The sequence below is a fragment of the Cherax quadricarinatus genome, chromosome 18 (genome assembly GCF_038502225.1).
Source record: "Cherax quadricarinatus isolate ZL_2023a chromosome 18, ASM3850222v1, whole genome shotgun sequence".
Taxonomy (NCBI): Eukaryota; Metazoa; Arthropoda; class Malacostraca; order Decapoda; family Parastacidae; genus Cherax; species Cherax quadricarinatus.
In genome coordinates this window covers 4673134-4696137 of record NC_091309.1, presented here as the reverse complement: position 1 = coordinate 4696137, position 23004 = coordinate 4673134, and the positions used below count along the sequence as shown (strand labels likewise).

The 23004-nt window shown below is 40.1% G+C and overlaps 1 protein-coding gene across 2 annotated transcripts in view; it reads left to right on the top strand.

The window, feature by feature from the left end:
- LOC128689536 (receptor-type tyrosine-protein phosphatase kappa-like) overlaps positions 1 to 23004 on the top strand; it is a 169723-nt gene that overhangs the window by 83058 nt on the left and 63661 nt on the right. For both annotated transcript variants that reach the window (XM_070086110.1, XM_070086109.1), the window contains exons 17-21: positions 768 to 987; positions 2044 to 2156; positions 9602 to 9791; positions 20564 to 20875; positions 21015 to 21250. In XM_070086110.1, the coding sequence (XP_069942211.1) occupies positions 768 to 987; positions 2044 to 2156; positions 9602 to 9791; positions 20564 to 20875; positions 21015 to 21250 (1071 nt within the window). The remainder of the gene's footprint in view (positions 1 to 767; positions 988 to 2043; positions 2157 to 9601; positions 9792 to 20563; positions 20876 to 21014; positions 21251 to 23004) is intronic.

Below are 23004 nucleotides of genomic sequence, written 5' to 3'. Positions count from 1 at the left end.
ATGTTAAGTATATTGATATAAGATAGTGTGTGGATGTTATAGCCTCATAGTTAGGGATTATAATGGCTGGAAATATGCTATGGCCATGCACAATTTGATTAGGATAGGTGAGGTTTGTCAGGAAACAGGACAAGTCTTTCCTCACGCAGGCCTTAGTTGTATGATGACCCGCAGCTGGAATTTTATGTCATCTGACCGAGGCCTTCTGCTGGCTTACCGGTTCACTTTTTCAAAAAAATGTGTTTGTAATTATATAAACTCAGTTTGATTCCCAACATGTACGAGATATATTGACATCTCACAGAGCTTGTTTTGGATTATCTAGTAAAGCGGGTTTAAAATGACTTTTCTTGTGTACATAATAGTTAATTGTGCAGCACATGTTATTGAACAAAGATAATGGGAATTAGTGTACATCTGCATTGTATTTATATAATTTACTTTGTATTTTACTCTTTAAAAAATGTGAAAGCATTTTTTTACCTCATCTGCCGTCTCCTGCCAAGGCACAGGGTGACTTTGAGAAGTTTTATCTCTATGTTAAAGTGTTTTATATATATGCAGAGATGTAAACTCTATTTTTCACTGGAACTGTTTATATATTTAATTTTATTTATTATCTCTTGACAGTGGGTCTTATACTTTAATTGAGAATGATGTAATGTGTTGTAATATAATTTATCAATTCATTAATTTCATCAATTTTGGCTGTTATTATATATGAATATTTTTGTCAGTGTGACAGTAGTGAATTTGTGTTATTACAGACAGATCCAGGGAACCATGAACGATGTGGTATACTCTATCAGGTGCAACTGATACCCGGAACGTCCAAGAAAATTATTCAGAACGAGATAATTCTACGACCACCTTTTGACCTGCAGAATCTGAAGCCTGACACTCAATATAACGTTACAGTCATCGCCAGAAAAAATGGAACAGAAGAGTTATTTGTTATCAGTAATGTGTTCTCTACACTTCCAAATGGTAACAAATTTGTTGAATATTCTGTATATTGTAGTTTTTAACAAGTGTTCAACTCACTGTAAATGTTACAGCTGACTCAATGATCGCAGTGTAAGGATTTTACCCCAAAGTCTTGCTTACTCTGACCCCCCCCCCCCCCCCGCAGGTACTTAGTGCCTGCACAGGGACACTGGCCTGCACCTAGTCTCGAGTATGTAGAGGTTTTTTGGACAGCTTAACTAACCTTCCTCTTAATGTCCTTGGCTGATGCAACTCCTTTTGTGTAAAATGATCATATAATCCTATATTTAATTCACATCTGTAATGACTTGATCAATAGTCTTGATTTCAAGTGACTGCACTCAGAAAATGGTTTTATATAGAATATGACTTTATGTTTGTGTCTAACCAAGTAACTTGCTCAGCATCCACCAATAACTAGGTTTAATCTCATTGGAGGGGCGAAGAACAAGAGGGAATATTATCACATGTTAAATAAAAGGCATAGACAGGGTAGACAAGGATAAACTCTTGACCAGAAACACAACAAGAAAAGGAGTGGGGGCAGTTGATTACTGGAAATTACAAACCTAAATGAGCCACATGGACATTAAGATGTAGTTCTTAATTGTAGAAGAGGAAAGTAAGTGGAAAAAGGTCAGCAATGATACAGTGGAAGACATGACAAGGCTCTGTTATGTCAAGTCGATTGAGAGTCGAGAGGCAGGATCAAGAACTTTAGCTCGCTCCCTGCAAATTCTAATAGATGTTGTAATTACAAGTATCTGTATTTTCCGTCATATAAGATCCAATTTTTATTAAGTCAAGTTCAACAAACACACTGCATCTTATACAATTCAGTACAATACAGGTTTATTTTTCTTCAGTATATAAAATGTAGTTTACATGTAATAAAATACTGTTAATTGAGCACAAAAGAAAGCCGGTGTATTTCAGGCAGACTTTGGTCATATCAAGAATATTACTAGGAAATAAACGAAAAATAAGTTTTTAAGGGGAAGCAAAGCGTTAAAAAAAATCAGATTTATACAAATCCGTCTATTATATGTTGTGCAGCACCCAGCCAGCCCGTCGTGTCAGTGATGAGTGAAGCCGTAAGAAGACTCGATGTGTCCTGGGTACTGCCTCAGGACTCCAGTAGGGCAGACTCATATGATGTGAAATATCAGGTAAGTTGCAAGAATTTTTGCTCTCTTCAGAAGTTTCTTGATCCGAGGAATTGGAGTAATTCCTTCATCGAGTCAAACCTGGTTGCTTCCCATTCTTCAGGCGCTGTGACCCATTCTGGTTTAGCGCTTTCAAATGAATACAGTAGTGTGAAAATTACTGTTGTATGTGACATCTTCACTTAAGCGCTTCGCTAAACACGATGATGGTTTAAATTTCATGGAGCGCTAAGCGCGTATGGGCGCTTATTTATGATTACAATAATATTATTATAATCAAAAAGAAGCGCTAAGCCACAAGGACTATACAGCATTACAATAATAATGGACAGCATATCATATTTTGCAGATGATGAACATCATACACATGTGGTGAGGCTTCATATATATAAATGTGGTGCAAATTATGAGACTTTATACATGTGCAAATGATGAAGCTTCATACATAGATATGGTGCAAATTATGAGGCTTCATAAATAAATGTAGTGCATATGATGAGGCTTCATACATAGATGTAATGCTTTGTGCACTGATATTGATAGTTTGGTTGTGCTGTGAATACAAATATTAGTATACGTGGTGCTGCATGCACTCTATTAGTAATATGTTCATATGCTGTAGAGCAGTTCCCCTGAACGAATCTACCTGGACTTCCTACTCATTTCTGCAATATTGCAAACCATTGAAAATGTATTGATTGAAACACGAAAGGCCTAGAGCTATCATTCAACTCCCCATGGGTAGTTGGATGTATTGGGAAGATGGCGGGAATATTTTGAGGAACTGCTAAATGTTGATGAAGAGAGGGAGGCAGTAATTTTATGCATTGGCCAGGAGTGAAGAAGAGCCGGATGTGAGTGTGAGGAGGTGCGTGAGGCATTTGGGTAGAATGAAAGGGGCTAAAGCACTGTAACTGATGGGATCATGACAGGAATGTTAAAAGCAGGTGGGGATATAGTTTTGGAGTGCTTAGTACTTTTTCTCAAATGTATGAAAAAGTTGAAGATACCTAGGGATTGGCAGAGATCGTGCATGGTTCCTTCATATAAATGAAAGGGGGGACAAAAGAGAATGTAAAAATTATAGGGAAATAAGCTTACTGAGTATACCAGGTAAACTGTACATGTATAAGGTTATTATTGAAAGAATTAGAAGTAAGACGGAGAGCAGGATCGCAGATGAACAAGGAGGCTTTAGAATGGGTAGAGAATGTGTAAACCAAGTGTTTACATTGAATCATATAAGTGAACAATATTTAGATAATAGTAGGGAAGTTTTCATTGTTTTTATGGATTTAGAAAAGGCATATGATAGGGTGGACAGGGGAGCAATGTAGCAGATGTTTTAAGTGTATGGAATAAGAAATAAATTACTAAATGCTGTAAAGAGTTTTTATGAGGACAGTGAGGCTCAGGTTAGGGTGTGTAGGAGAGAGGTAGATTACTTTCCAGGAAAAACGTTGAAAGGTGATGAAGGTATCAAACTAGTTAGGTAAAACAAAATGGATATGAGATTGCATGGAGTATTTAAGAAGTAAATGTGTTCAAATATCTGGGAATAGACTTATTATGTGTCTCCATCGTGAAGTGGAACAGAATTCTTCCTCCATAAGCCATGCGTGTCATAAGTGGCGACTAAAATGCCGGAAGCAAGAGGCTAGTAACCCCTTCTCCTGTATATATTACTAAATATAAAAGGAGAAACTTTGGTTTTTCTTTTGGGCCACCCTGCCTCGGTGGGATACGGCAAGAGCGTTGAAAGAAAGAAGAAAGACTTATCAGCGAATGGGTGTATGAAAGACGAGGTAAACCAAAGAATTGACGAAAGAAAAACTGTTTGTGGTGAACTGAGGTACCTGTGAAGACCAAAAACGTTATCTATGGATGCAAAGAGTATAGTGGTACCAACACTCTCATAAAGGTGTGAAGCATGGGTAGCAAATGCTGCAGCAAGAAGAAAGTTGGAGGCAGTGGTGGTGTCTAAGGGCAATGTGTGGTGTAAATATGCAGAGAATTCGTAGTGTGGAAATTAGGAGGAGGTGTGGAGTTACTAAAATTATTATTCATAGGACTGAAGAGGGGTTGGTGAGGTGGTTTGGTCATTTAGAAAGATTGGAGGAAAATAGAATGACTTGGAGGGTGTATAAATCCGTAGTGGAGGGGAGGAGGGGTAGGGTCGTACTGGGATAGAATGGAGGGAGGGGGTAAATGAGGTTTTGTGTGCAAGGGGCTTGGACATGCAGCAGGCATTTGTGAGTGTGTTAGGAGTGAATGAAGATAAATGATTTTGGGACCTGACAAGCTGTTGCAGTGTGAGCAGGGTAACATTTTGTGAAGGGATTCAGGAGAACCGGTTAACCGGACTTCAGTCCTGGTGTTAAGTACAATGCCTGCACTTTAAAGAAGGGATTTAGGATATTGGCTGTTTGGAGTGACATCAAAACTGTCGTATCCGAGCGCCTCTGCAAAGACAGTGATTATGTATGAACGATGGTGAAAGTGTTGATGATGGTGAGTGATTTATTTTGGGTCACCCTACCTCGGTGGGATACGGCCGGTTTTGTTGAAAGAATATATATATATATATATATATATATATATATATATATATATATATATATATATATATATATATATATATATATATATATATATATATATATATATATATATATATATATATATATATGGATGGATTTATGAAGGATGAGGTTAATCATAGAATTGATGAGGGAAAAAAGGTGAGTGGTGCGTTGAGGTATATGTGGAGTCAAAAAACGTTATCTATGGAGGCAAAGAAGGGAATGTATGAAAGTATAGTAGTACCAACACTCTTATATGGGTGTGAAGCTTGGGTGGTAAATGCAGCAGCGAGGAGACGGTTGGAGGCAGTGGAGATGTCCTGTTTAAGGGCAATGTGTGGTGTAAATATTATGCAGAAAATTCGGAGTGTGGAAATTAGGAGAAGGTGTGGAGTTAATAAAAGTATTAGTCAGAGGGCAGAAGAGGGGTTGTTGAGGTGGTTTGGTCATTTAGAGAGAATGGATCAAAGTAGAATGACATGGAAAGCATATAAATCTATAGGGGAAGGAAGGCGGGGTAGGGGTCGTCCTCGAAAGGGTTGGAGAGAGGGGGTAAAGGAGGTTTTGTGGGTAAGGGGCTTGGACTTCCAGCAAGCGTGCGTGAGCGTGTTAGATAGGAGTGAATGGAGACGAATGGTACTTGGGACCTGACGATCTGTTGGAGTGTGAGCAGGGTAATATTTAGTGAAGGGATTCAGGGAAACCGGTTATTTTCATATAGTCGGACTTGAGTCCTGGAAATGGGAAGTACAATGCCTGCACTTTAAAGGAGGGGTTTGGGATATTGGCAGTTTGGAGGGATATGTTGTGTATCTTTATATGTGTATGCTTCTAGACTGTTGTATTCTGAGCACCTCTGCAAAAACAGTGATAATGTGCGAGTGTGGTGAAAGTGTTGAATGATGATGAAAGTATTTTCTTTTTGGGGATTTTCTTTCTTTTTTGGGTCACCCTGCCTCGGTGGGAGACGGCCGACTTGTTGAAAAATATATATATATATATATATATATATATATATATATATATATATATATAAATATATATATATATATATATATATATTATATATATAAAATATATTTTTTTTTTTTCAACAAGTCGGTCGTCTCCCACCGAGGCAGGGTGACCCAAAAAAGAAAGAAAATCCCCAAAAAGAAAATACTTTCATCATCATTCAACACTTTCACCAAACTCACACATTATCACTGCTTTTGCAGAGGTGCTCACAATACAACAGTTTAGAAGCATATACGTATAAAGATACACAACATATCCCTCCAAACTGCCAATATCCCAAACTCCTCCTTTAAAGTGCAGGCATTGTACTTCCCATTTCCAGGACTCAAGTCCGACTATATGAAAATAACCGGTTTCCCTGAATCCCTTCACTAAATATTACCCTGCTCACACTCCAACAGATCGTCAGGTCCCAAGTATCATTCGTCTCCATTCACTCCTATCTAACACGCTCATGCACGCTTGCTGGAAGTCCAAGCCCCTCGCCCACAAAACCTCCTTTACCCCCTCTTTCCAACCCTTTCGAGGACGACCCCTACCCCTCTTTCCTTCCCCTATAGATTTATATGCTTTCCATGTCATTCTACTTTGATCCATTCTCTCTAAATGACCAAACCACCTCAACAACCCCTCTTCTGCCCTCTGACTAATGCTTTTATTAACTCCACACCTTCTCATACTTTCCACACTCCGAATTTTCTGCATAATATTTACACCACACATTGCCCTTAGACAGGACATCTCCACTGCCTCCAACCGTCTCCTCGCTGCTGCATTTACCACCCAAGCTTCACATCCATATAAGAGTGTTGGTACTACTATACTTTCATACATTCCCTTCTTTGCCTCCATAGATAACGTTTTTTGACTCCACATATACCTCAACGCACCACTCACCTTTTTTCCCTCATCAGTTCTATGGTTAACCTCATCCTTCATAAATCCATCCGCCGACACGTCAACTCCCAAGTATCTGAAAACATTCACTTCTTCCATACTCCTCCTCCCCAATTTGATATCCAATTTTTCTTTATCTAAATCATTTGATACCCTCATCACCTTACTCTTTTCTATGTTCACTTTCAACTTTCTACCTTTACACACATTCTCAAACTCATCCACTAACCTTTGCAGTATTTCTTTAGAATCTCCCATAAGCACAGTATCATCAGCAAAAAGTAACGGTGTCAATTCCCATTTTGAATTTGATTCCCCATAATTTAATCCCACCCCTCTCCCGAACACCCTAGCATTTACTTCTTTTACAACCCCATCTATAAATATATTAAACAACCATGGTGACATTACACATCCCTGTCTAAGACCTACTTTTACCGGGAAGTATTCTCCCTCTCTTCTACACACCCTAACCTGAGCCTCACTATCCTCATAAAAGCTCTTTACAGCATTTAGTAACTTACCACCTATTCCATATACTTGCAACATCTGCCACATTGCTCCTCTATCCACTCTATCATATGTCTTTTCTAAATCCATAAATGCAATAAAAACTTCCCTACCTTTATCTAAATACTGTTCAAATATATGCTTCAATGTAAACACTTGATCTACACATCCCCTACCCACTCTGAAGCCTCCTTGCTCGTCCGCAATTCTACATTCTGTCTTACCTCTAATTTTTTCAATTATAACCCTACCGTATACTTTTCCTGGTATACTCAGTAAACTTATTCCTCTATAATTTCTACAATCTCTTTTGTCCCCTTTCCCTTTATATAAAGGGGCTATACATGCTCTCCGCCAATCCCTAGGTACCTTCCCCTCTTTCATACATTTATTTATATATATATATATATATATATATATATATATATATATATATATATATATATATATATATATATATATATATATATATATATATATATATATATATATATATATTCAACAAGTCGGCCGTCTCCCACCGAGTCAGGGTGACCCAAAAAGAATGAAAATCCCCAAAAAGAAAATACTTTCATCATCCTTCAATACTTTCACCTCATACCTAATCACTGTTTTTGCAGAGGTGCTCAGAACACAACAGTTTAGAAGCATATACGTTTAAAGATACACAACATATCCCTCCAAACTGCCAATATCCCAAACCCCTCCTTTAAAGTGTAGGCATTGTACTTCCATTTCCAGGACTCAAGTCCGACTATATAAAATAAATATTGCCCTGCTCACACTCCAACAGATCGTCAGGTCCCAAGTACCATTCGTCTCCATTCACTCCTATCTAACACGCTGATGCACGCTTGCTGGAAGTCCAAGCCCCTCACCACAAAACCTCCTTTACCCCCTCTCTCCAACCCTTTCGAGGACGACCCCTACCCCGCCTTCCTTCCCCTATAGATTTATATGCTTTCCATGTCATTCTACTTTGATCCATTCTCACTAAATGACCAAACCACCTCAACAACCCCTCTTCTGCCCTCTGACTAATACTTTTATTAACTCCACACCTCCTAATTTCCACACTCCGAATTTTCTGAATAATATTTACACCACACGCTGCCCTTAGACAGGACATCTCCACTGCCTCCAACCGCCTCCTCGCTGCAGCATTTACCACCCAAGCTTCACACCCATATAAGAGTGTTGGTACCACTATACTTTCATACATTCCTTTCTTTGCCTCCATAGATAACGTTCTTTGACTCCACATATACCATGGAGACAAGGTGACCTATAAAAGAAAGAAACACTTTCACCATCATTCACACATAATCACTGTCTTTGCGGAGTAGCTCAGATACGACACTTCAGATGTCACTCCAAACAGTCAGTGTCCCAAATATCCCTTGTAAAGTGCAGGCATTGTACTTCCCACTTAATAAGTCCGGCTAACCGGTTTTCATGAATTCCTTCAAAAAATATTACCCTGCTTACACTCCAACAGCTCGTCAGGTCCCAAAAACCATTCGTCTCCATTCACTTCTGTCTAACACGCTCACACATGCCTATTGCATGTCCAAGCCCCTTGCACACAAAACTTCTTTTACCCCTTCCCTCCATCCTTTCCTGGGATGACTCCTACCCCTCCTCCCCTCCACTACAGATTTATACACCCTCTCTAAATGACCAACCCACCTCAACAACCTCACTGTAGCCCTCTGGCTAATACTTTTAATAACTCCACACCTCCTCCTAATTTTCAAACTACGAATTCTCTGCATAATATTTACACCACACATTGCCTTTAGATACGTCATCTCCACTGCCTCCAACCTTCTCGCTGCAGCATTTACAACCCTATGCTTCACGCCCATATACCACTATACTCTCATACGTTCCCTTCTTTGCCTCCATCAATTACTTTTTTTGTCTCCACAGATACCTCAATGCCCCACTCATCTTTTTTCCTTTATCAATTCTATGGTTAACCTATTCCTTCATAAACCCATCTACTGGCAAGTCTACTCCCAAATATCTGAACATATTCACTTCTTCCATAATCCCTCCCTCCAATGTGATATCCAATTTTTCTTTACCTATATTGTTTGATACCCTCATTACCTTACTCTTATCTATGTTCACTTCTATCCTTTACAGTAGATGCTGATGTAATCCTGTTGATGTCAAGTCTCCCAGGAAATTCACCTTCTTTTTACATGTTCATTTGAGTGTAACCGACCATTAAGTATAGTTCACTTGCCTCTTCTCTGCATCTCGCAAATACTGAATTGAAAGTCTTATTAATATAAATTACTTTTTTTAATTATTTGGTTATTTTGTATTTAATGCCTTTTTGCATTTGTGTTTATAGTGTATTCTTACTACTTTCCAGTGCATTTTAATTTAAAGGCTTCAGCACAAAGATGACGTTTTCTTTTATAATTACAGCTAGCTAAGTATAAGGCTTGTGATCATCCAGCTGCACAACAGGATTGGGTTATCTTACCTGTTAATAATACTAATAGCGTTGAACTTGAAGATCTTAAGAGCTATGCTACATATAATGTCTGTGTCACAGCCAAGAACACTGGTGGAACAAGCGAGGAGACATGTTCAACAGCTAGTACACTGCAAGAAGGTAAGTGCTGATAATGTTATTATTATTATTATTATTAAAGATTAGCCGGTATTCTCCCGGCCCGGGCCTTTTCCAAGTGGTGGCCCGGCCTTGGCTCCCTCTTTAGGGAGTGTCTGAGACCTAAGTCTCCCATGGGAGGAGGCACAAGTACCTCCTCATCTTTGGGACCAATTGTCCCCAGGCCTAACCACAAGCTAGGCCTCTCTGGTCTGCCATCCCCGCCCCAAGGGGGCTAATGGGAATGACAGTCTTATGAGCTAAAGGCTCGGGCTCAGGCACCTACCCTACCCTAGAAGGGTTAGGCATGGTGTCGATGCTGATAATGTTACTTAAGGATTAACTGATAGAAGGAAGACTGATGACTAAAAATCATATACATCAAGTAAATAATAGTTAATTTTATAATTGTTCTGGATATAATAATAGTCAAAATGAATTCTATCTATATTAGCTATATTCTTTATGTATCAGAACTTCATCAAATTTTGTTATTGGCGTTCATTCCTCTTTACTCTTTTTTTTTTCAACAAGTCGGCCGTCTCCCACCGAGGCGGGGTGACTCAAAAAGAAAGAAAATCCCCAGAAAGAAAATACTTTCAACATCATTCAACACTTTCTCCTCACTCATGCATAATCACTGTTTTTGCAGAGGTGCCCAGAACACAACAGTTGAGAAGCATATACGTATAAAGATACACAACATATCCCTCCAAACTGCCAATATCCCAAACCCCTCATTTAAAGTGCAGGCATTGTACTTCCCATTTCCAGGACTCAAGTCCGACTATATGAAAATAACCGGTTTTCCTGAATCCCTTCACTAAATATTACCCTGCTCACACTCCAACAGCTCGTCAGGTCCCAAATACCATTCGTCTCCATTCACTCCTAACACGCTCACGCATGCTTGCTGGAAGTCCAAGCCCCTCGCCCACAAAACCTCCTTTACCCCCTCCCTTCAACCTTTTCGAGGACGACCTCTGCCCCGCCTTCCTTCCCCTACAGATTTATATGCTCTCCATGTCATTCTACTTTGATCCAGTCTCTCTAAATGACCAGACCACCTCAACAACCCCTCTTCAGCCCTCTTGACTAATAATTTTATTAACTCCACACCTCCTAATTTCCACACTCCGAATTCTCTGCATAATATTTACACCACACATTGCCCTTAGACAGGATATCTCCACCGCCTCCAACCGCCTCCTCGCTGCAGCATTTACAACCGAAGCTGCACACCCATATAAGAGTGTTGGTACTACTATACTTTCATACATTCCCTTCTTTGCCTCCATAGATGTTTTTTGTCTCCACATATACCTCAATGCACCACTCACCTTTTTTCCTTCATCAGTTTTATGGTTAACCTCATCCTTCATAAATCCATCCGCTGACACATCAACTCCCAAATATCTGAAACCATTCACTTCTTCCATACTCCTCCTCTCCAATATGATATCCAATTTTTCTTTATCTAAATCATTTGATACCCTCATCACCTTACGCTTTTCTGTGTTCACTTTCAACTTTCTACCTTTACACACTCTCCCACTAACCTTTGCAACTTTTCTTTAGAATCTCCCATAAGCACAGTACCATCAGCAAAAAGTAACTCTGTCAATTCACATTTTGTATTTAATTCCCCATAATTTAATCCCACCCCTCTCCCCAACACCCTAGCATTTACTTCTTTTACAACCCCATCTATAAATATATTAAACAACCATGGTGTCGTTACACATCCCTGTCTAAGACCTACTTTTACCGGGAAGTATTCTCCCTCTCTTCTACCCACCCTAACCTGAGCCTCACTATCGTCATAAAAACTCTTTACAGCATTTAGTAAGTTACCACCTATTCCATATACTTGCAACATCTGCCACATTGCTCCCCTATCCACTCTATCATATGCCTTTTCTAAATCCATAAATGCAATGAAAACTTCCCTACCTTTATCTAAATATTGTTCACATATATGCTTCAATGTAAACACTTTATCTACATATCCCCTACCCACTCTGAAGCCTCCCTGCTCATCCGCAATCCTACAGTATGTCTTACCTGTAATTCTTTCACTAATAACCCTACCATACACTTTTCCTGGTATACTCAGTAAACTAATTCCTCTATAATTTTTACAATTTCTTTTGTCCCCCTTCCTTTATATAAAGGAATTATACATGTTCTCTGCCTATCCTTAGGTACCTTCCCCTCTTTCATATATTTATTAAAAAAAAAATACCAACCTCTCCAACACTATATCCCCCCCCCTGCTTTTAACTTTTCTATCATGATCCCGTTGGTTTCAGTTGCTTTACCCCGTATCATTCTACGTAATGCCTCACGCACCTCCCCCACACTCACATTCTGCTCTTCATCACTCCTTAAACCCCTCATGGAAGGTTCCTTGATGTTGGTGAGGGGCTCTTGATTTAGGGAATTGGAACTGTGCTCCAGTTCCCCGAATTAAGCCTGAATGCCTTCCACATCCCCCCCCCGGGGTGCTGTATAAACCTACGGGTTTAGCGCTTCCCCTTTGATTATAATAATAATAATAATTCACTCCTTAAAGATGGTATACCTCCCTGGCCAGTGCATGAAATTACCGCCTGCTTTTCTTCGACATTTAAAAGTTCCTCAAAATATTCCTGCCATCTACCCAATACCTCCATCTCCCCATCTACTAACTCCCCTACTCTGTTTTTAACTGACAAATTCATTCGTTCCCTAGGCTTCCTTAACTTGTTTATCTCGCTCCAAAATTTTTTCTTATTGTCTTCAAAATTTCCTGACAGTGCCTCTCCCACTCTATCATCTGCTCTCCTTTTACACTCTCTTCACGTTTCTTTTACTCTCCATATACTCTGCTCTTCTTATAACACTTCTGCTTTGTAAAACCTCTCATAAGCTACCTTTTTCTCTTTTATCACACCCTTTACTTCATCATTCCACCAATCACTCCTCTTTCCTCCTGCACCCACACTCCTATAGCCACAAACTTCTGCCACACATTCTAATACTGCATTTTTAAAACTATTCCAACCTTCTTCAACCCCCCCCCCCCCACTACTCATATTTGCACCAGCCCACCTTTCTGCCAATAGTCGCTTATATCTCACCCGTACTACTTCCTCCCTTAGTTTATACACTTTCACCTCTCTCTTACTTGTTGTTGCCATTTTACTTTTGTCACATCTACCTCTTACTCTAACTGTAGCTACAACTAAATAATGATCCGATAATTGAGTTGCCCCTCTATAAACATGTACATCCTGGAGCCTACCCATCAACCTTTTATCCACCGATATATAATCTAACAAACTACTTTCATTACATGCTATATCATACCTTGTATATTTATTTATCCTCTTCTTCATAAAATATGTATTACTTATTACCAAACCTCTTTCTACACATAACTTAATTAAAGGCTCCCCATTTTCATTTACCCCTGGCACCCCAAATTTATCTATTACTCCCTCCACAACATTTTTACCCACTTTAGCATTGAAATCCACAACCACAAGTTCTCTCACACTTGGTTCAAAACTCCCCACTCACTCACTCAACATTTCCCAAAATCTCTCTCTCTCCTCTACACTTCTCTCTTCTCCAGGTGCATATATGCTTACTATAACCCACTTTTCACATCCAACCTTTATTTTACTCCACATAATCCTTGAATTAATACATTTATAGTCCCTCTTGTCCTGCCATAGCTTATCCTTCAACATTATTGCTACTCCTTCTTTAGCTCTAACTCTATTTAAAACCCCTGACCTAATCCCATTTACTTCTCTCCACTGAAACTCTCCCACCTCCTTCAGCTTTGTTTCACTTAAAGCCAGGACACCCAGCTTCTTCTCATTCATAACATCCACAATCATCTCTCTTATCATTCGCACAACATCCACGCACATTCAGACATCCCACTTTGACAATTTTCCTCTTATTTTTAGTAATCTGTACAGGAAAAGGGGTTACTAGCGCATTGTTCCCGGCATTTTAGTTGACTTTTACAACACGCATGGCTTACGGAGGAAAGATTCTTAATCCACTTCCCTATGGATATAAAAGGAAAAGCAATAAGAACAGGTACTATTAAGGTAAAATCAAAGAAAACTCAGATGAGTGTGTATAAATAAACGTGTACATGTATGTATAGTGTGACCTAAGTGTAAGCAGAAGTAGCAAGACATACCTGTAATCTTGCATATTTATGAGACAGACAAAAGACACCAGCAATCCTATCATCATGTAAAACAATTACAGGCTCTTATTTTACACTCACTTGGCAGGACGGTAGTACCTCCATGGGTGGTTGCTGTCTACCAACCTACTAGCTATCCTTAATAAATACAAGACTATGACCCGTGGAGGAAACACTTGTCCTGTTTCCTGACGAACCTCACCTAAAATAATAAATTCTAGTTGTTTTCAAATGCGTCGCAGCAGCACCATCAGGATCATCTATAATTTATTAACCAAGCTTAGTTTTATTCCAGATTCAATAACTTTATAGCAGACTTGTCACGGTGCGATTTTTATTAAAAACTGTGTGACTCACAATCTGCAGCACAGGTAATTAATTGAAAATGTTACTCAGCTTTCAGTAGTAAAGAAAAATACCTCCGCTCTTTGTAGTACAGGGAAATATCTTTGCTGTCTGTAGTTAAGGAAAATGCTACTCAGCTGTCTAGTAAAGAAAATGACCAAGGCTGAATTCATAGCTTAGGCTAATCCATGATAGCCTCATTGACAATCATCCATGTAAAAAATGTTTTCTTGAATACAAAGATACTTGTCAGTCGGTAGTAAATTCCTTATAAACGATAAAATAGACAATAATTACTTTATTCCTTAAAGCATTACAAGATAATACAAATAATTGATAAATACAGTTGTTACATATTGAATAATATAATAATAATATCCGTGTGGATATTATTATTATAGTCAAGAACCTTGTATTAGTCAAAATGGAAAATTACCACCAGCCTATTTGGGCGGTGATTCAACCAGTTCACCCCTTCATGGGTGGTTCCTTGATGCTGGTGAGGAGCTTTTGATCTAAGTAATTGAATTGAATTTGTCTGTTCTTTTTTGGGATCGAATCAGATTGCCTTCCATTTCCCAGGAGCTGTGTGACTCCAACATGTTTAGCGCTAACATTTCAATCCAGTGTAATAAATTTATTAATAATATAATCAGCGGTGACTGGTACGTGATCAAGGTTTACTCCCTCACCACAACCTTCACATGCCCAATGACGTGCAGAAGTCTGGTGATGCCCGGGCCAACTCCTTGATTGTATGCCCCGAAGACTCAAGTATAAAGCCTAATACTGAGAAATATTATGAGAAATGGTGATATTTTGAATATGTAAACACTGATGAAACATGAAATAAACACTAATCGATTTAAATATAAATCAACCAAATTTATTAAGTTCTTTTCCCCAAATGATTCCTCCTGTCAGAAAACACTTGTACTACTTCACTTTTTACATCAGCTGTGAAAATTCTTTTTCAGTGCTTATTAAAGCCAGGTTGGTCAGTCGCTCCTGTGACATTCAAGACCTCTGATTGTTTTTATTAATTTCAGTTTTGAAAATGACCTTTTACAACTTGAGGCTGAAAATGCAATTGTAAGCAGTAATGTGTACTCACCTATTTGTGGTTGCAGGGGTCGAGTCTTAGCTTCTGGCCCTGCCTCTTCACTGGTTGCTACTGGGTCCTCTCTCTTCCTGCTCCATGAGCTTTATCAAACCTCGTCTTAAAACTATGTATGGTTCCCGCGTCCACTACGGAACTTTCTAGGCTATTCCACTGCCTGGCAGCTCTATGACTGAAGAAATACTTCCTAACATCCCTTTGACTCATCTCAGTCTTCAACTTCCAATTGTGACCTCTTGTTTCTGTGTCCCCTCCCTGGAACATCCTGTCTTTGTCCACCTTGTCTATTCCGTGCAGTATTTTGTATGTTGTTATCATGTCTCCCCTGACCCTCCTGTCCTCCAGTGTCGTCAGGCCGATTTCCCTTAACCTTCCTTCATAGGACATTCCCCTTAGCTCTGGAACTAACCTTGTCGCAAACCTTTGCAATTTCTCTAATTTCTTGACGTGCTTGATCAAGTGCGGGTTCCAAACAGGTGCTGCATACTCCAGTATAGGCCTGGCGTACACGGTGTACAGTGTCTTGAACGATTCCTTACTAAGGTATCGGAACGCTGTTCTCAGGTTTGCCAGGCGCCCATATGCTGCAGCAGTTATCTGGTTGATGTGTGCTTCTGGAGACATGCTCGGTGTTATACTCACCCCAAGATCTTTCTCCTTGAGCGAGGTTTGCAGTCTTTGGCCACCTAGCCTATACTCCGTCTGCTGTCTTCTGTGCCCTTTCCCGATCTTCATGACTTTGCATTTGGCGGGGTTAAATTCGAGAAGCCAGTTGCTGGACTAGGTGTCCAGTCTGTCCAGGTGTCTTTGAAGTCCTGCCTGATCCTCATCTGATTTAATTCTCCTCATTAACTTTGCATCATCTGCAAACAGGGACACTTCTGAGTCTAACCCTTCCATCATGTCGTTCACATATACCAAAAATAGCACTGGCCCTAGGACTGACCCCTGTGGGAACCCGCTCGTCACAGGTGCCCACTGTGATACCTCATCACGTACCATGACTCGTTGTTGCCTCCCTGTCAGGTATTCTCTGATCCATTGCAGTTCCCTTCCTGTTATATGCGCCTGATCCTCTAGCTTCTGCACTAATCTCTTGTGAGGAACTGTGTCAAAGGCCTTCTTGCAGTCCAAGAAGATGCAATCAACCCACCCTTCTCTCTCATGTCTTACTTCTGTTACTTTATCATAAAACTCCAGAAGGCTTGTGACACAGGATTTGCCTTCCATGAATCCATGCTGGTTGGCATTTATACTCTTGTTCCGTTCCAGGTGCTCCACCACTCTCCTCCTGATAATCTTCTCCATAACTTTGCATACTATACACGTCAGCGACACAGGTCTATAGTTTAGTGCCTCTTTTCTGTCTCCTTTTTTAAAAATGGGAACTACATTTGCCGTCTTCCATACCTCAGGTAGTTGCCCAGTTTCCAGGGATGTGTTGAAGATTGTGGTAAGTGGCACACACAGCATATCTGCTCCCTCTCTAAGGACCCAAGGGGAGATGTTGTCCGGTCCCATTGCATTTGAGGTATCGATGCCCCTTAGCAGCTTCTTCACCTCCTCCTCATTTGTATGTATGTCATCCAACACTTGTTGGTATATTCCTTGCTGGTGTCCCCCTCTGTTCTGTCCCCCCAGAGGCCTTCCTGTCTCCACTGTAAATACTTCCTTAAATCTCATGTTGAGCTCCTCACATACTTCTTGATCGTTTCTTGTGAGTTCCCCACCTTCTTTCCTCAGCCTTATCACCTGGTCTTTGACTGTTGTCTTCCTCCTAATGTAGCTATACAGCAGTTTCGGGTCAGACCTGACTTTCGATGCTATGTCGTTTTCATACTGTCGCTGGGACTCCCTCCTTATCTGTGCATACTCGTTTCTGGCTCTTCTACTAAACTCCTTATTTTCCTGGGTCCTTTGTCTCCTGTACCTTTTCCATTCTCTGGTGCACTTAGTTTTTGCCTCCCTACACCTTCGGGTAAACCAAGGACTCGCTTTGGTCTTCCTATTACTTTTATTTCCCTTGGGAACAAACCTTTCCTCTGCCTCCTTGCACTTTGTTGTTACATATTCCATCATCTCGTTTACTGATTTTCCTACCAGTTCTCTGTCCCACTGAACCTTCTGCAGGAAGTTCCTCATACCTGTGTAGTCCCCCCTTTTATAGTTTGGCTTTTCCCATTCAATTCCTGTTACCTTCTCCACTTGTAACTCTACTATATAATCAAAACTCAGAACCATGTGATCGCTAGCTCCAAGGGGCCTCTCATACGTGATGTCCTCGATGTCTGAACTGCTCAGGGTGAAGACAAGATCCAGTCTTGCTGGGTCATCCTCCCCTCTCTCTCCGGTAGTGTCCCTGACATGTTGATGCATGAGGTTTTCCAGTAACCTTTATTCGGGGCATGTACACACCCTCATTTACAGGCTATCTCCCCCAACCAGCGAACCAGGTTGCTAAGAGTTGATGATGGGGCCCCGTCGTTCAACTAGTGACCAGGTTCTAGCCAATAAGAAGATGGTTTTGGCAATCGCAGAGGTTATGTGGGTACCGCTCTCCTGTCTGCCCTTGTCATTCCCATTCTAGAGCTGGTTGAAGCACGGTCTGCTATCTTGTGGCTTCTATTTCTGCTTTGCTTACCGTGGAGTGCACTATACTTATCTCTGTACATAGTGTACATATTGCTGTTATAAATTGGTGAAGGATAATATAAGTCTAAACTTTTTCTACTGTGTTTATTTTGCTCCCATTACACCCGGGGTAACAGGCCATTTGGATCCTGGGTTGTAATAGCTCTCCATGTTTCGGGACCCCCATGTGGCTCCAGGTTTTCCCAGTCGATCTCCCTGTGGTTGAAATCGCCCATTACCAGTAACTTTACTCTGCTCGAGTGAGCTCTTCTTGCCACCGCACCCAGTTCTGTGGTGGGTTACACATCACTCCAATGACTACTTTATGTTCTCCAGACTGAATTGTAACTACTATGTAGTCCCTTTCTCCAATCACTTCCATGCCTTCCATTTCCTCAAATCTCCATCGGCTTTTTATGAGCAGTGCAGCCCCTCCTCCCCCTCTACTCCTTCTATCTTTCCTCAGGATCTGATATCCCGGTGGGAAGATTGCGTCTGTTATTGTCTCAGCGAGTTTCGTTTCTGTGACTGCTATGATGTCTGGGGATTTCTCGCTGATTCTTTTGTGCCACTCCTCATATTTATTCGTTATTCCGTCCGCGTTTGTGTACCAAACTTTCAGCTTCTTTTCTATCACTGTGGTCCTGGGAGAATATTGGGGTTGGGGGAGTGAGAGCCTTGGTGGGGGCCTATGGGGAGCTGTGGTGTGGGTGGGGTTTGTGATGATGAGGGGGGTTGGGTCAGAATGCCCATAGGGGTAGCTGTTGGGGTGAGGTTTGTGATGTGGGGGTTGGTGGCAGAGGGAACAGTGTGTGGGTTCTGGTTTAGATTAATCAGTTGCGTTGGGATTGTCGCGGTTGGAGTCCTTCTGCGGGGTGTGTTTGCTCTTCCTCCTGTGTCTGGGTCCTGCTCATCTTCATCATTGCCTCTCGTTCCTCCTTGCATCTCTGTACCCTCTCTTTCAGTGTAGTATGAAACACACAGCGTGGGAGAGACTTCCCTTCCATACTGCAGTAAAGACTCCAGAGCATCTTTACCATCAGTGGGAATTATATTCCCTCCAGCTCGAAGGAACATCACCAAATCAATATTTCGTCATATAACTGAATGGCTGCCACATTATTATTATAATAATTTGCAAAGTCTGACTTTTTTGGGTTATCCTAGGTTCTCTACACATATACTGCTATGTATGATAATATATGTAACTATTTGTGTATACCTGAATAAATTTACTTGTTCGTCTTCAATTAGGGGGCACCATTTTCTCTGGACAGAAAGGGTACACCATGTTAAAGGAATAAAGGGTTAATTAACCACTGCCTCTGTAGTGCGATGAGCCTCCAAAAACTAATTTATCACCGCTGAAATTTCAAAATCACTATCTTATTTACATACTGGATCTTCCCCCTACTTGACTGCCCGGGGCCACCGCCCTTCGGCCCCCCTCTGCACGCCACTGCACATGCCAGACACTCGCCTCCATCAACCATAACAATGAGGGAATAGAGAGCATTTGTAAAGACTTATGACAAATACGATGGTAGAAAGGAAGGCAGAGAGGTGGAGGGTGAAGAAGAGAAGGTACAGTGGTGGCGACTGCCATTAGCTTTTTTTTTTTTTTAAATACGATGGTAGAAAGGAAGGCAGAGAGGTGGAGGGTGAAGAAGAGAAGGTACAGTGGTGGCGACTGCCATTAGCTTTTTTTTTTTTTTTTTTTGAGGTAGAAGACAAATAATGAAGTATTGCTAATGAGGTTTTTGTTGGCATTCCCTTCATTTAAATGTAACAGAGTTTGTAAGGTATAATTCTGAGAATATTTAAAGACGCAAGCCTAGTGGTCATATGTTGATCAGACCACATAATAGTGAGAAATTGACCGATGAGTTATAAACTGGGAATACTTATTAAGAAATGGTTATAACTTTGACCATAATTTTTAAAGGGGTGGACCGGTAAGCCAGCGGAAGACTTCGGTCAGATGACCAAAAGCTCCACTGGCGGGTCATCTAAGACCCGCGTCAGGAGACACCTACCCTGTTTCCTGACGAACCTAACCTGAGAATACTTGATGACGCTGAGTATCGATGTAAATTTTATATTTTGGAAAGAATTTGTTTAGCATCACTATTTTACCTCATAATCTTACCTAATACAGGATTTACAAGAAGTTCATATACCCACAAGGCGATAAGTACAGTGGGAATTAGCGGTAACAATTTCATTTGTACATTAATATTTTTCTGTTGTTATTTTTCCCTCAAAAATTTCCTCCAGATTTTTCCCCCTCAGACGCTCTGAGGTCTCAGACCACTTCTGGGCCGAAATGTTTTAACTTTTCAGTATTCCACTGTACACCATTGCCATTGTATATAAACATTTAGATTATAATTTTCAGATTTTAATTTTTTTTAACCTGGTGTGACTTATATTGTTATAAAACATAATCAACACCTTTATTTACAGCTCCTGAAGTACAAGTGAACAACTTTAATTGCACAGCTGAAAACATAAGTACAGTGTGCACAGGTGACCTAAGTAATGAGTGTGAAACATACAATGGACAAAACATAAGTTTTATTGTTGCTGTGTCATCTTTTGTGGAATGTAAAAATGAAACTCTTAAGTCGCAAAAATTAGCAACTGTATCTAATAGAAAGATTAGTGCTGATATAAATGAACTGGTACCTGGCACTGAATATAATGCAATCCTCTCCGTCACTAATGAAGTTGGCACTGGCATGACACTCAACACTTCTTTCAAAACTAAAAAAGGAAGTACGTATTACTACAGTATATTTGAAAAATAGATGTGTTACTAAGATTTATCTTTATTGTGGTTTTACGTACATATGTTTTGTAAAATATATTTAAAAAGGTCTTTACATACTGGGAATAATGATAGAATAATTTTCAGTACCTCCACCTGTGAGAAACCTGACAGCCAGTGCATTATCATCTACTGAAGTTCGTCTGTTTTGGAATGATCCTTGTCCAACACATGGAAATATCATTTATTTCTCCTACAAGACTAAAACTGTATCTAATTTCACGAGGTACAACATTTCAAATTCAAAATGCACAAATACGGACGTCTTCGACCGCTGTGTAGACATCACAAACCTGGAACCTCACAAGAATTATACTTTCGTGGTAAGTGCAAAGAAAACCTTTTTTTTTCAGCTTTCTTCCTTTAGGTCTACAGGTTAATGAACCTTTGCAATCATCCATCATTTCTCTTTATAATTAACCGGTTTATAACAAGTATTATTAACCTGGAGGGAATATACAGCGCCTGTGTGTGTGGGGGGGAGGGGATGTGGAAGGCATTCAGACTCAATTCAGGGAACTGGAGCACAGATAAAATTCCTTAGATCAAGAGCCCCACACCAGCGTCAAGGAACCTTCCTTCAGGGGCACTTGCTAAAGAATTTACAAATAAATACTCCTCAGTGACAGCCGGTAGGTTTATGCTTCAGTTGGAAAGAGTAGATAGATCTATTAAGAACAAAATAACTATCTAAAAGGACGAAAATAGAATTGATTGCAGTAAGAATATAAATTCAGGGTTATATAAATTAAATTCTTTTCTAACCCCTGGGCCATCAGTCGATGGCCCAGTGGTTAGAACGGCGTGAATTTTGACTCTTCCCACGAAGCAGGCTAAAATCACACGGGTTCGATCCCCGGCTAACCACAGTTTCTAACTGCTTAAAAACCACTTGTTCGTGGTGTTAGAAAAATAAAAATATATATATATAAGTTGCAGGTTAGTGGGAGAGTTTGGGAGGGTGTATAAAGGTAGCAAGTTGAAAGTGAATATAGGTAAAAGCAAGGTGATGAGGGTATCAAACGATTTAGATAAAGAAAAATTGGATATCACATTGGAGGGTGGGAATATGGAAGAAATGAATGTGTTCAGATATTTGGGAGTTGACTTATCAGTAAATGGGTTTATGAAGGATGAGATTAACCATAGAATTGATGAAGGAAAAGAGGTGGTTGATGCATTGAGGTATCTGTGGAGACAAAGACCGTTATTCATGGAGGCAAAGAAGGGAATGTATGAGAGTATAGTGGTACCAACACTCTTACATGGGTGTGAAGCTTGGGTTGTAAATGCCGCAGGAAGAAAGAGGCTGGAGACAGTGGAAATGTCGTGACTAAGGGCAATGTGTGGTGTAAATATGCAGAGAATTCGGAGTGTGGAAATAAGGAGAAGGTGTGGAGTTATTAAAAGTATTATTCAGAGGGCTGAAGAAGAGTTGTTGAGGTGGTTTGGTCATTTAGAGAGAATGGATCAGAGTAGAATGACTTGGAGAGCGTATAAATCTGTAGAGGAAGGAAGGCGGGTAGGGGTCATCCTCGAAAAGGTTGGAGGGAGGTGGTAAAGGTTTTTGTGTGTGAGGGGCTTGTGTGAGCGTGTTAGGAATGAACGGAGACGAATGTTTTTTGGGACGTTGACCCCCCGGAACTCTCTCCAGGTAAACTCCAGGTATATATATACGTCATGCCGAATATGTAAAACTGGTCAGTTAGCAAGAACTCATTTAAAATTAAGTCCTTTCTAAAATTTTCTCTTATACGTTTAAAGATATATATTTTTCATTGATGTTAATGTAAAAAATTATAATTTTGCACCAAAAGAATCTTAGAAAACTTACCTAACCTTATTATAACAAGCGCAATTTATTTTAGCCTAACCCAACTAAATATATTTTAGATACATTTACAATAATTTAATACTAAACAAACACAATGAAATATATTTTTTTCGTTAGGTTCAGAATGATTTTGGCGAAATTACTGCATACACAAATTTTCACTTGTCCTATATGGTAAGATGAGTGTTGCTATTTAAGCCAAGATCGCAAGTTCTGCCTATTCGGCACGACATATATACACAC